General features: G+C 45.6%; 1 protein-coding gene across 3 annotated transcripts in view; it reads right to left on the reverse strand.

Moving 5' to 3' along the window:
* PATJ (PATJ crumbs cell polarity complex component) overlaps positions 1-12,680 on the reverse strand; it is a 370,230-nt gene that overhangs the window by 292,183 nt on the left and 65,367 nt on the right. For all 3 annotated transcript variants that reach the window (XM_055139113.1, XM_055139112.1, XM_055139111.1), the window contains exons 15-17: positions 9,412-9,546; positions 4,810-4,974; positions 552-686 (exon numbers count right to left, since the gene is read on the reverse strand). In XM_055139113.1, the coding sequence (XP_054995088.1) occupies positions 552-686; positions 4,810-4,974; positions 9,412-9,546 (435 nt within the window). The remainder of the gene's footprint in view (positions 1-551; positions 687-4,809; positions 4,975-9,411; positions 9,547-12,680) is intronic.

A 12,680-nucleotide genomic window follows, 5' to 3' on the forward strand; every position in this document is an offset into this window, starting at 1 on the left:
GGACAGTAGCATTATACCTTTAATCATTCAATTTTGCCTAAGTTAATAGGTTCTTAAAAGCAGGGTTCTTAAACTTTTTTCACTTAAACTCTTTTCACCCAGGAAATTTTTTGTGATTCCAGGTATGCAGGTAGATAAAATTCATACACAAATTAAACATTTACTGATAATAAACCACAAAGGAGTTTATTTTAGAGTAATATTTTAAAACCTAAGTGACTCAGCATAATGTCATGACCCTAAGGTTATTTTATTTTATATTTTTTTTGCTTTTTGGGTCACATCCAGCAATGCACAGGGATTACTCCTGGCTCTGCACTCAGGAATCGCTCCTGGCAGTGCTCAGGGAACCGTATGGGATAGTGGGGATCGAACCTGGGTCAGCATCATGCAAGGCAAATGCCCTACCCAATGTACTACCTATCACTCAGGCCCCAAGAAGCTAAATTTTAAGCACACTATTTCGCAAAACTTTAATACAAATGAATTAATGGGTGAAAATAAACAAATAAATAATAAATAAATAAATAACTTTATATGAGTTCTTTTACCTGGTAATCCAAAATGCTGAATCCCAGGCCTTTCTGGTCTTTCACCAGTTTAACAATTTTGACTTCAGGAGACCAGAGCGCTAACTCCCCATCATCATCCTCATCTTCATGATTGACATCTACGTTGTGGTCAGCCTAAAAAAAAGCAAAGAAGACGACTGTTTTCAAACACCACCTCGCCAGTTCTGAGAAGAATCAACATCACAGGAATATATCCTTTTTTTTCTTTCAAATGGGCACTTTTCCTTTGACATGCAATTGTTCTCTCTTTTATTTTCTCAAAGGGGCATGCATGGGGACACAGGGGCTCCGGTATGCAATCTTTGTGGATACTGGAGCACATCAAGATGTGCAATGATGCATAGGACATTTTTTTTCAATGTCAAGGACCTGTTGCAAAGCATTCACACTGACTTCTTACAAAGCATTCACACTGACCTCCGATACTTCAATGAGTTGTGTCATCCCATTAGAAGCAGACAAGGAGAAAAAATAAAATTTAAGAAGAACTGAAAACATTAGACAAAGTCACTGCCTGCAACAGATTTAAGTAGTGATACCTGAATTCATCATTCCAGGGAGAGACACAGAGAGAGTAACACAGAGAGATGCAGGGCAGGGCACCGAGAACCCCCCTGATGCTGGTTCCTGAAAGTCTTTCAGAAAATCTTTACTAGGAAAAAAAAAAAAAAAACCAGAAAAGCAAAAGCAAGCAACCCCCCTCAAAAGCAGGTGCAAAGCAATGAGTTGAAACAATAACATCATAACGAACTACTTCTTGAAGGAAATAGCCCAGCATGACTACCCAGCACTCTGCAGTAGTTCCAGATACTTCTTGGGTGTTTTCTCTGACTTCAAACCCCAAGTTCCCCTGTTCCAGGCTCCCCTACAGTGGCAACAGTCACTGCCGTATGGAACCCTAGGATGCTCAGGTCCAGGGTCAGAGGGAGGATGGTGGGAAAGAGATGCAGGCTGAGCTCCTGGCTGTATACTATAGCCAGAGCTGCTTCCTTCCCCAAAGATGTGTCATCCTCCCCTCCAAAGAATCAAAGCTTCTCTTTGAAACTCTGGAATTTTTTCTTTTTCTTTTCCATTATTTTTTGGGGATTGCGGGGTTTTGGGCTAGACTCAGCACTGCTCAGGGGTCTCTGTGCTGAGAGATCTCTCCCTCCTGGCAGTGCTCAGGGCACCATATGTGGTACTGGGAATTGAACACAGATAGCGGGTGGGATGGGAGAAAGTCACATGGAAGGCAGGCGCCTTAACCCCTGTTCTATCTCTCTGGCCTCTCTTATCTTTTCTTGGCCACCCCCAGCAAGTTCAGGAGTTACTTCTGATTCTGCATTCAGGAATGTGCTCCTGGCGGTGCTTGGAGGACAGTGTGGAATGCCGGCGATGGAACCCAGTCGGCAGAGTTCAAGGCAAGTGCTCTACCTGCTGCGGTACTGCTCTGACCTCTGGTCTCCTCGCTTCCTGTTCTTTGCAGCCCTAACAAAGTGTCAGCTCCTTAGGCTAAAGTACCCAGGCCACCATAGGGCTGACCATGGCATCCCACTCAAACCCAACACAATACTGGGCTCACAATTAGGCGCCAGACAACGTTCAGTGCATTAATAAATCATCTATATTTGAGTGAGCTTCCCACGAAACTCCCTTTGAATAAAGCTGCAGACTAATGACTTTCAAGAGTAGCCTTCTGAAAACGTTAGATAATCTCAGTAAATAAACTGAAAGTGCCTCGTTCCTCTAAACAACAATTTGAAAGAGCTGTATGAGAAAGTCCACTTCCTACTATCAAAGGGGGGGGGCAGGGGGAAGAACCTCCTCTAAACATGGAGGAGCAAGGCACCAGAGCTAATAAAAAACACTTTAAAAATTAAGCTTGGTCGAGATCTCAGACTGTCCCCCCAGGATATGGAAAATCAAAACCCAATCCACGCTGGACTGAATCTAAACATGGGAACAATTTCTTGGTTCTTGAATTACAAACTTGAAATTAGGGGGGACGTTCTGGATCGATAACATCTGTATATATCAGCCTGATGTGAGGAAATAGTACCCTTCGAAAAAAAAAACTTATAACTTCTAATAAGAAGTAAAGTTCCAAGGGCTAAAACCATGTGATTGATGTTTTACTAGGGCCTTTAATACCTAATGAGCACTAGAATTTTTACTCAACAACCTTACCAGAGAGGGGGTAAGAACCTTTGATGATATGGGAATAAATGAGAAAAAAAAAAAAAAGGAGAGAGTCAGATGAAAAAAGAGCCGGTAGTTTAAGAAACCAATAGTTTTTTTAAAAAATTACAAAACCCAAGTTTATAGAAATCTCTGTGTGTCCCAGGTAAATGAGATATTAGACTCCCACCTGAAATATATCACTTTGATACAATCAGTTCTGCATAACTCCGGTATTTACAGAATGGAAAGCAATCAACTAATGGGAAGTGAGGTTGACATTTAGCATAATTCAAAGCTGTTGTTTACCTATTGTGGGAAAGCATGACAGATGGGAGCAGAGCCGCAAGCTGGGGTGGTGATTTACGCACCCTGTTAGATTAGATTAAAGGCATTTTTACCAACCTTTCAAGGTAAACCCTGGCCCACACTGAATTTTACGAAAGATAACAAGAAGCACAAAAGTGTGGCCTTTAAGCCCCATCCTTGAAAAATTAGAAAAATTTTTAACTGAAGAACATTTTTCACAAAATGATCCTCATGGCCTAATGCGTTAAACACCGCACACAGTAGAGAACGACAACAGACTGGAACACACAAAAGCGTGTTCATCTACAGTCTCTGCCCACAGGCTCCGGTGGTTTTCTTATAAGGGGAAGATGGGCACACACACGCTAGTGTCTATGATGAGGACGAGCCAGTGCTGGACAGTTACAGCCTGTCAGAAGCAGAATGAGAAGGAGAGGTGGGCTGGAAGAGCAAGATACCACTAGTGGGGCTGGAGTGACAGCACAGCGGGTAGGGTGTTTGCCTTCTACGTGGCAGACCCATGTTCGATTCCCAGCATCCCATATGGTCCCCCGAGCACCACCAGGAGTAATTGCTGAGTGCATGAGCCAGGAGTAACCCCTGTGCAATGCTGGTATGACCCCAAAAAGGGAAAAAAAAAAAGAATACCACTAGCAACATTTCCAGCACCTTCCATGTGCGAGGCATTGGAGTCCCCCACACACCATCCTCTCCTCACTTCCTTCTCACACCAATAGGGAATGGTCAGTGCTGCCACGATCCCCGCATAGGATTGTGGTTTTGGAGAAAAAATGAGACCAGAAAACTAAGATATCTGGGCCAGAGAGATAGCACAGGAGATAGGGCACTTGCATTGTATGTGGCCAACCGGGTTTGATCCCCGGCATATCATATGTTCCTCTGAGGGGGAAAAAAAAAAGGAAAAAAGAAAATCAAACTATCTACCCAAAAATTCACCATCACTCCATGGTAGAGTAGGGTAGGAGAAGAATTCACTTTTTTCTTCTTCTTCTTCTTTGGTCTTTGGGCCACACTTGACCTGGCTTCTGTTGTTGAGATGTACAGGTGAAAGGAAACACTCCCTGTCTGGGATTACAAGTTAATGTTCCTTAAGAGGAATAATAATCTAAGAGTCTTCCAGGGGAGAAAGTCCTGTAAGAACAGCAACAACAGCACACACTGGCAGAACGTACTAAACCAATTCCATACCTCCAACGCTCATGTAAAAAACAATAACAAAAAAAGAGGGGTGTGTGTGTGTGTGTGTGTGTGTGTGTGTGTGTGTGTATGTATGTGTATTGGTGGGGAAGGGGGAATACAGGAGCATAGGTGTTATTTTCTCTTCTAAAGACTTTTATAGCACAATTTTTTAGGCACGCATAGAAATTGGTCATAGATCTTCACATTTTTAAGGCTCTGAAAAAGGGAAGTGCATTAGATAGTCAACATTCACAACATGTTAAAACTTATTAAGATGAACTGATTTGAATGGGGAGTCAAAATAAATGAGCCCAGGCAGTCACTTTTTTAAAAAAAGTTTCTCCCAAATCAAAGTACTTGCACATTAATGTCACAACATTTGAAGGGGTGCAGTGGGGGAAAGGAAAGATTTATGACCTAAAATGAAAAGTGACAAGTGGAAAAGCTACAGACTGTGGCCTATGAGGACTCCCATAATCAGAGAAAAGAGGACATCTCCCCCACGTCCCCTCTCCACTGCAGTACTCTCAGGGCCTCCGGAGAAAGGGGCTGCAAGGGATGGCCTTAGTACCTCCATCTCAGCTGCAGAGGTACCAGGGCTCCTGGGTTCATCAACGGAGACCTCGTCGTCATCAAATAACCGCCGACAGCAAACCAAGGTGAAGGGCGGCGGCACTGCCTTCAGGAATGAGACGGCCTCCCGGCGCGACTTCCCATATAGCTGGACGCCGTTGACCTGGAAGGTGCAGAGAATGGGAGACACGAAGATGAGTTGAGGCCCGCCTCTTCCTGTCCCTGCCGCCAAGGATCCAAGCTTTGTTCTACCCAGTTCCTAGTAACTAAGAACATTAGAAGTCCTTTACAATGATCAGAGAGAGGCTAGGGCCACAGAGACAGCTCCGAGGAAGAGCACATGTGTGTCTAAGCGTGTGCATGCCATGGAGTGTCACATGCTTCTCTCATCCCGCCAGCACCACCAGATGACACCCACCCGTCAGATCTGCACTGCTGGGTAGAGCATCGGCAGGAGGGGCCTCCCAGCCCCCCACCTCTAGCACTGCTGGGGTGGCCCCTGTAAAAAATACTAAGATTAAACCTTTCCTGAATGGGAGTGAATACAGCATAAAATTTTTGTGTGGATGGGAGTGGCAGAGTAAGGGCTAGAGTTGGGCGGTATCATGCTTGCCTGGCATGTGGGTGGCCCTGAGTTCAATCTCTGGCACTGAAAAAAATGCAAAAAGTAAATAAAGTGCATGGAGTCCATCTATTTCCCGATAAGTGAGCAGCCTCATTTTTCAACCCCGTGTATTTCTCCTTGCTGGGCTTCAAGGCTGTCATCTCTCACTTCCTTCCGCCTGCGGCTCCTTAGAAACGCAGGAAATATTGCTGGACTGCTAAACCTTGTTTCCATCACTCTGGCTATTAGGGCTAATTTTAAGGCTGTTACAAACAGCTCAACTTAGAGCGTCTCAGTGATCAGCAGTGAGCATGTGGGTCACGATTTTCTTTCACATCTGTCTCCTCATGCCCGCTTGGAGAAGCACTCAGTGCACGAACATGAGTACCTGGGAAGGACTTCCAAGCTGTGCTGGGGGCGGGGGGGGGGGGGTGACCCCCCCGGGGATAGTCCAGAACGCCTCCCAAGATTGCTCACCCTGATGAATGGGGTGCAGCAGCCAGCCCGCTCTGCAGCGGGTGAAGGCTCTCCTGGGAAGAACCGCCAGTCCACCTGCATGCCAACACGAGCAGGAGGGGCCTCCCGTGGGCATGCCGGATCCACATGGTCAGAAGCCCAGAAAGTGCTCAAACTCGCCCAGTGGGTAGTAACTGACACCGAGAATAAATCACGCAGAGAGAAGCCAAGAGGGAGTTGTAGTCCACCCCCGGTATTAGGGTGCATTTCACATTACTTCAACGAATTAGAAAATCACGGCTCAGGTTTTTATCTTGGAGTACATTTAAATATTTATTTAGCTCATTACTTATTCATGTGAATTGTCTCCAATTATTATAGCAGTGCCTGGTAGTCCTCCTCACTGCTCTCTGTTGCAGAAGGGATTGGTCACATTTCCCATTACCCACTCCTAGCTAAGGGGATTTATGGCTCTGGAAATAGCTGCTCGGGGCTGAGACTTGGCACACTGTTCTAACCCCAAGGCTTATTTGTGTTTCTGATCTTAAGCTCTAAGGAGTGTACACACACACACACACACACACACACACACACACACAGAGAGAGAGAGAGAGAGAGAGAGAGAGAGGGAGAGAGAGAGAGAGAGAGTTGAGGAGTTTATTTGCCCAACTTTATAAGAATTTTGTATTCCTATATTTGGTTACTCAGAAGCAGTGATTTTTATTTTACAGTCCACAATATTTCCCCAGGCCGTTCAACTTGAGATCCTCTTAAGTGCTATCAAGTCTCAGTTATTCAGACTTTGTGACCAGAAAATGCACACACACACACACACACACACATTTACAGATGACATAATACCATGCAAGTACTGGTCCATAGCATTACATCATCAAATTCTCGTTCTCCCATTCCATAAAGAGTGATTATGCCTTTGCCTCGGTACAAACATATGCCAGTAACATAATGCATGATAGTTTACAACGATGCTATGCCATCACACCCTAGAAACGCATGAATTGAGGAAGAAAGTTATTCTCAAACAGTTACGGGATGTGCCAAGGGACCAGGGCTGAGCAAGTACAATTCAGAACCAAAACCAGCTCCTCTGAGTTTCAGCCATGGGCTTTATTCCCTATGCCACTGCTTTTGCCAGAAACCAGTAAGTTAGAATCCAACATTTTTATGCCACCTTTCCCCAACATTTTTATGCCACATTCTAATACCAGGTGGTGGGGACTTAGATTTTAAATGTAGCTAAGGCACAGGGAACACAGCTATAGCTGGAACCGCGTACATGGGCTCTACCCAGAGGCATCAACACCCTTAATTATCTACCACACCCTAGTACTGACTCTGAATCACACTCAATGTCCCTGCATGTACACTAAAAATGGTTAACATGGCAAATTTTATCGTGGATCTATGGCAATAAAAGTGAACTTAACTGGATTCTATTCATATTTTCCCCGTCTCCCAAATAAATATATTTCATTTCTCAATTATCTTACAACTGCATATTATAGAAACAAGTTGTCTCTGGTCTACCAATGATCATATATGATATCCACAGAGTAATGCCCCATGTTCCACTCACCAGAGGTGAAATCCATGATTTAACACACACCACACACACACACACACACACACACACACACACACACACACACACACACACACACACACTAGAAACCACCTAGGAGTGCTGGAGCCATATCTCAGGCACTCATCTGCAGTGATCATGTCAACAGCATTTCTCAAACCACCCATAAGTCAGAACATCTCCAAGCAGCTCTCATACCCTCAACTCCCATGCACGTTTGTGGTAAAATTTGATCTTATCTTAGTCACAGTGTGTTTTCTGCTCATCTGAAAATTCAACTTGGACTTCTCAACATAATCCTCCAGGTTGCCAGTTGCTCCTAAAACATATGCAGATACACCCAACAGGGGTCCTTTTCATCCCACTCTGGCCAAATGAACATTGTAGAAGGAACCTCTATAATCCAAGCACACAGGATTCTCATCCTGACTAAGGCAAACAGTTATTCTATCCAATTCATCCTGAGGACTCCTTGCAAATACTAACTGTTGGGGTAGGTGGGGCCACTTTAGATGTCTTTAAACTTGACTCTTGTTTATGTCTCTTTTTAAGAGCTTGTAAAGGCATTGCAAAGTCAATCACATGGAAGCTAGACAATATTAAGAATGTATTAGACAATAGTAAAGACTGATAGAACTCTGGTGTTCGGTTCTATCAGCGTTTAAAGTTTAGAGGAGTGAGAGCATTGTCTTCTTATCTGTAAAGGTGATGTTTCTCTGTGCTTTGCTCTGTGGGGCTGGTTAGAACACATCCCAAGCCAATCAGCTCTCCAAAAATCTTCTTAAAGAAGTGCTCGAGAATTGCTGGGTCTGAGAGAGGCTGGGCATGTGAGTGAGCCCCCTGGAGGCTGCATGAGAAGGGGAGTGAGTCCTAAGGAGATATTAGGAAAACCAGGTCCATAACACTGAAGTCCAAGGTCATCCAGCTCTCATGCTCACTGAACAGCATCAGCAAAATGGGAAGAAATGTGATTCTGTGTTGCAAACAAGGATCAGAGATTACATACTTAAAAATGTAATCTAAAAAATTTTCCCAAGGCAAGAGAGAGGATAGTGGGGAAGGCACTGTCCTTGCACTAGCTGGCCCTGGTTGGATCCCCAGCATAAAGTCCCCTTAACCCTGCCAGGAGTGATTCCTGAGCACAGAGCCAGAAGTTAGCCCAAAGGACCACTGGGTTTGGCCCCTAAACAATAACCAGAGAACAAAAACTTACCAGATAAAATGCAACCAAACTAATTAAACTAAAATAGGATATGAGTGTTTCAGTTTCGCCTTTTTCAATGTCACCCCCTCCCCGATTTTATTGAGATACAATTGACATGAAACACTGTGTACATTTAAATGTACAATGAGATATTTTGCTAGAGAGAGAGAGAGAGACAAAAATGATTACATAGTAAGCTTAGCTAGGACTCATCACCCCTCCTACTTATCAATTGTGTGTTTGTGTAATGAGAAGATTTAAGATTGACTTTCTTGGCAACTTTCAAGAATTCTATTTAGGGGCTGGAGTTGTAGTGCAGGGGGTTGAGGGCCTTCCTTGCAAGCATGTGATTCTAAGTTCAAAGCTCCGGTGTCCCTTATGTACTGAGCGAGACACGGGTGGTTCTGCTGTTTGATCCTTGCAACCCAGCAGCCTGTGATCCTCTGAGCCACAGGCAATTTCCGGCTGCACCACAGCCATCTGTTTGCAAGCACCATAAAAGAGGTGCCACCCTGGTGAGCACTGTCACTCAAAGGATGTGCAGCTGCCAAGGCCAAAAAGTGGTAACACAATTCAGTGGCTTTCTGGAGCATGCGCTTTGCACACGGGAGGTTGAGGTTTCATCCCTGGCGCCACATGGTAACCCAAGCATCACCAGGAGTGACTCTCGTGATAGCCCATTGCATTCTCTCTCTGGCCCAACCCCTGGGTCTTTCTCATCATCAGATTTTACCTCAAGGAGCTCATCTTCTGGCTGGAGGAGGCCCAGCATATCCAGAGGACCGCCTGGGACAATCGAGGAAATGTAATGGTGCCCGTTAAAGGAATCCACTTCCATGCCAAGCCTCAGCGTGTGAATGGGCAGCAGCTGCAGCGAAACACAGAGCCAGGAAGTCAAACACAGGAAGAGGACGTCCGGGTGCTTCTCCTCCCGCACAGACAGACTCTCTGGACGTGGAACTGCCCCCCGCTCTCCCCACCCCTGTTGACTAGGATCCCCAAATGCCAAAGGAGGACAATCAAGAACCGTGAGTGTCAGGTTAACCGTGAAGTCATTTGTATTCTTCTCCTCATGCTTGTTTTTCTTTCAGAGTCCCTGGAAACGGAGAGACAGGCGCACAAAGCCCCATTTCCAGTGCTAAGCAACCAGCGCTCCAAACTGGCCCTGCCTTCCACTTCCTTTCTCGGCCAGGCTTGCCATCCCCTAGTGCCCCCAAGCTCCTCTTCTTGATCTCATCTACTTCACGTCAATACGAAGGCAGGGAAACTTCCAGAAAGCCCTTCCTGGCACTGCAGTTCATGGTACCTGCATGTGGTGTCTGATAACACACTGGGCTGATGCTTCCTACTTTCTCCACTGCACATGCTGCTTAAATTCAGTCTGTATCTGTTCTCTCTTACAAGCCCAGGCCTGAGAGGGACACCAGGCTCTGAACACGGATCCCTCAAATGTTAGTGAACTAACCCATGAAACGCTGTCTCACGCCTATGGCCTTTTCCATCTAACCAACATTAAGTGAGCCTGGGGTGGCAAAAATGGAGGCCACTGCTATTTTGTTCTAGATGTGATGCTGTCATATGGAAGGCGTAAGTACGAAATGAGTCCAAGGTGCAGACACGTTGGCCAATGTCAACGGGAACTGGTAATGAGTCTTTAGTGCGGTTGGAATTCATCTCTTAACTCTCAAAGATGAAGCTGATGATTTGACCTTGTGGCTGTATAAATCCAATGATGGTCAATGATACTAATTGTGATCTGTATTCCCTGCATCAATAGCCCATGTATTTAAAAGCCCCAGCCTACCTCCCACCTGCCCACCCCCAGTTATATACATGGTCAGGAGAAAACCCACCCAGGGTGGGAGTTAACTGCACGGTGACTCTTCCCCTCTTCATTCCTCTCTTCTGGGTCTCCTATCTCTGAATTTGCCACCTCTCTTTACAGTCTTCTGTTGAGTCCCCAGAACTCCATAGACTGGGTTCAGACTCTCTCTGGGGGCTCATTTTAGTCTGCTATAGACAAGCAGGCAAATGTGAAGTGGCAGATAAGTCCCTGAGGACTTAACTTAAGCACCAGGGACTTGGGTCCTGGACATATTTCTGGTAATTATGTTCTGTTGACCACAGAGCACTTCGGAACACACCCCCCTCCCTGGTGCTCCAGTGTTCTGGCTCTCCACATGGATAGGCAGGTAGGTGGTTTTACTTTGTGCATTGCTCTGCGATTTCCTCGCCAAAGTCGGTGCAGTGAGCTAGCAACAGACGGGGTTGCTATTTCCTCTGTAGAACTCTCTCAAGCAGCATTTCTCAGGTAGGGTCCCAGGAAATTTCGAGGGGGACCCAGGTAGAAATCTTGTAGACGTGTGTGTGTGAGAGAGGGGCACTGCTCAAGACTAGGGGCCAGTGTGCTGTGCCACCGACAGGAGCGAGTGTATCAGCAGCCTGATGGTGCCTTCAGGCTTCTTGACACCCCCAAATTGCCACTGTGCCTCTGGACCAACAACTCGGGACCAATTTTCCCGAGAAATTAAATGGCCAAAAGTTAGGTATGTGGGGGCCATGCCCACAAACCACCTCGGGCTCAGCTATATAAGCTCATTTATTGACCTTGCTTCAGAGATCCATAAATAAATCTCAAAAGAGATCAAAACCCTCTGTTAATCTCAGACCCACACAAGGCTAAACAGACCAGGGTAAATCAGAGGGAGTTGAGTCAGCCTGGCGCCTGCCCAAGTAGAACCCCCCATAGCTGCTTGCTCCCAGAATCCAAAATTGCCACCATGCTCCCGGCCAGTCTCCACTGTCTCAGGATGGGCCTCACGGAGATACTAACCTGTTGAGAATTCGGATATGTGGGTTTTGTGACTGAAATCTCCAGGCTTTCTCAGGGTAGGGATGGGCTACCTCCCCCAACCTCCCTGTACTTCCTGAAGCCTCAGCAGTCACATCCACACCCCAAACCTGCCATCCAGTTAAAAAAGCTACTCTAGCCTTACCTTCCCGATAAAAATACTGAATGCTCTGAACAAACATGATGATTGTTTAGTACCTGTATTTCAAACCATAGTGAACAAAAGGAAAGAGAGAAAGGAGGAAAGTACCTGCCACAGAAACCAGGCAGTGGGAGGGGTGAGGGGGTAGAGGGATGTTGGGGGATGGTGGGAGGGAAACAGGGGACATTGGAGATAGGAAATGTACACTGGTGGAGGGATGGGTGTTGGATTGTTGTATGACTAAAACCCATCATGAACAACTTTGTAATGGTCTATCTCACAGATATTCAATGAAACATTTTTTATAAAAAATTAAAACATAAAATCAGATATTAGTATGATTAGTACAACAGTTCTACAGTTGACCAGGGTCAACTGTAGAATAAGGATATGGGGCCATGAGAAAGGTGGGGGAGGGGCCCCAGATGAGAAAAGGCTGAGAAGCACTGTGTTATAGCAGAAACGCTCAGAGAAATGGCTCTGTCCTAGTTTGCACACCTGCCTCCACCAACTCTCCTCCTGCCCTTGTTTCTGAGTCAACATGAGGGAGACAGAGATGACAGATGACCCCACAGGAGTGACTCTAGCCAGGCCCTGAAGCCCATGGGTAGGGGCAGGTTGTTAGATTCTTAGGAACTTCACAAATCAGTCTCTGATGATGACTGGTGTTGAAAACTAAATGATGTGGGGGCTGGATGATAGCACAGTGGGCAGGGCATTTGCCTTGCACACAGCTGACCTGGGTTTGATCACTGGCAACCCAAATGGTCCACCCAGTAATTCCTGGGTGCAGAGCCAGCCAGGAGTAACCCCGGAGCACTGCCAGGTGTGACAATAAAGAAAAGGAAAAGAAAGAAAAGAAAAGGAAAGGAAAGGAAAGGAAAGGAAAGGAAAGGAAAGGAAAGGATGTAATACTACATCATCTTTTCCTTAAAAAAAATTTTTTTTCATATGTTGCAGGCTAGTTTTCCAACACCGTTTGTTGAAGAGACATTCTTGCTCCACTTTA

The sequence above is a fragment of the Sorex araneus genome, chromosome 5 (genome assembly GCF_027595985.1).
Source record: "Sorex araneus isolate mSorAra2 chromosome 5, mSorAra2.pri, whole genome shotgun sequence".
Taxonomy (NCBI): Eukaryota; Metazoa; Chordata; class Mammalia; order Eulipotyphla; family Soricidae; genus Sorex; species Sorex araneus.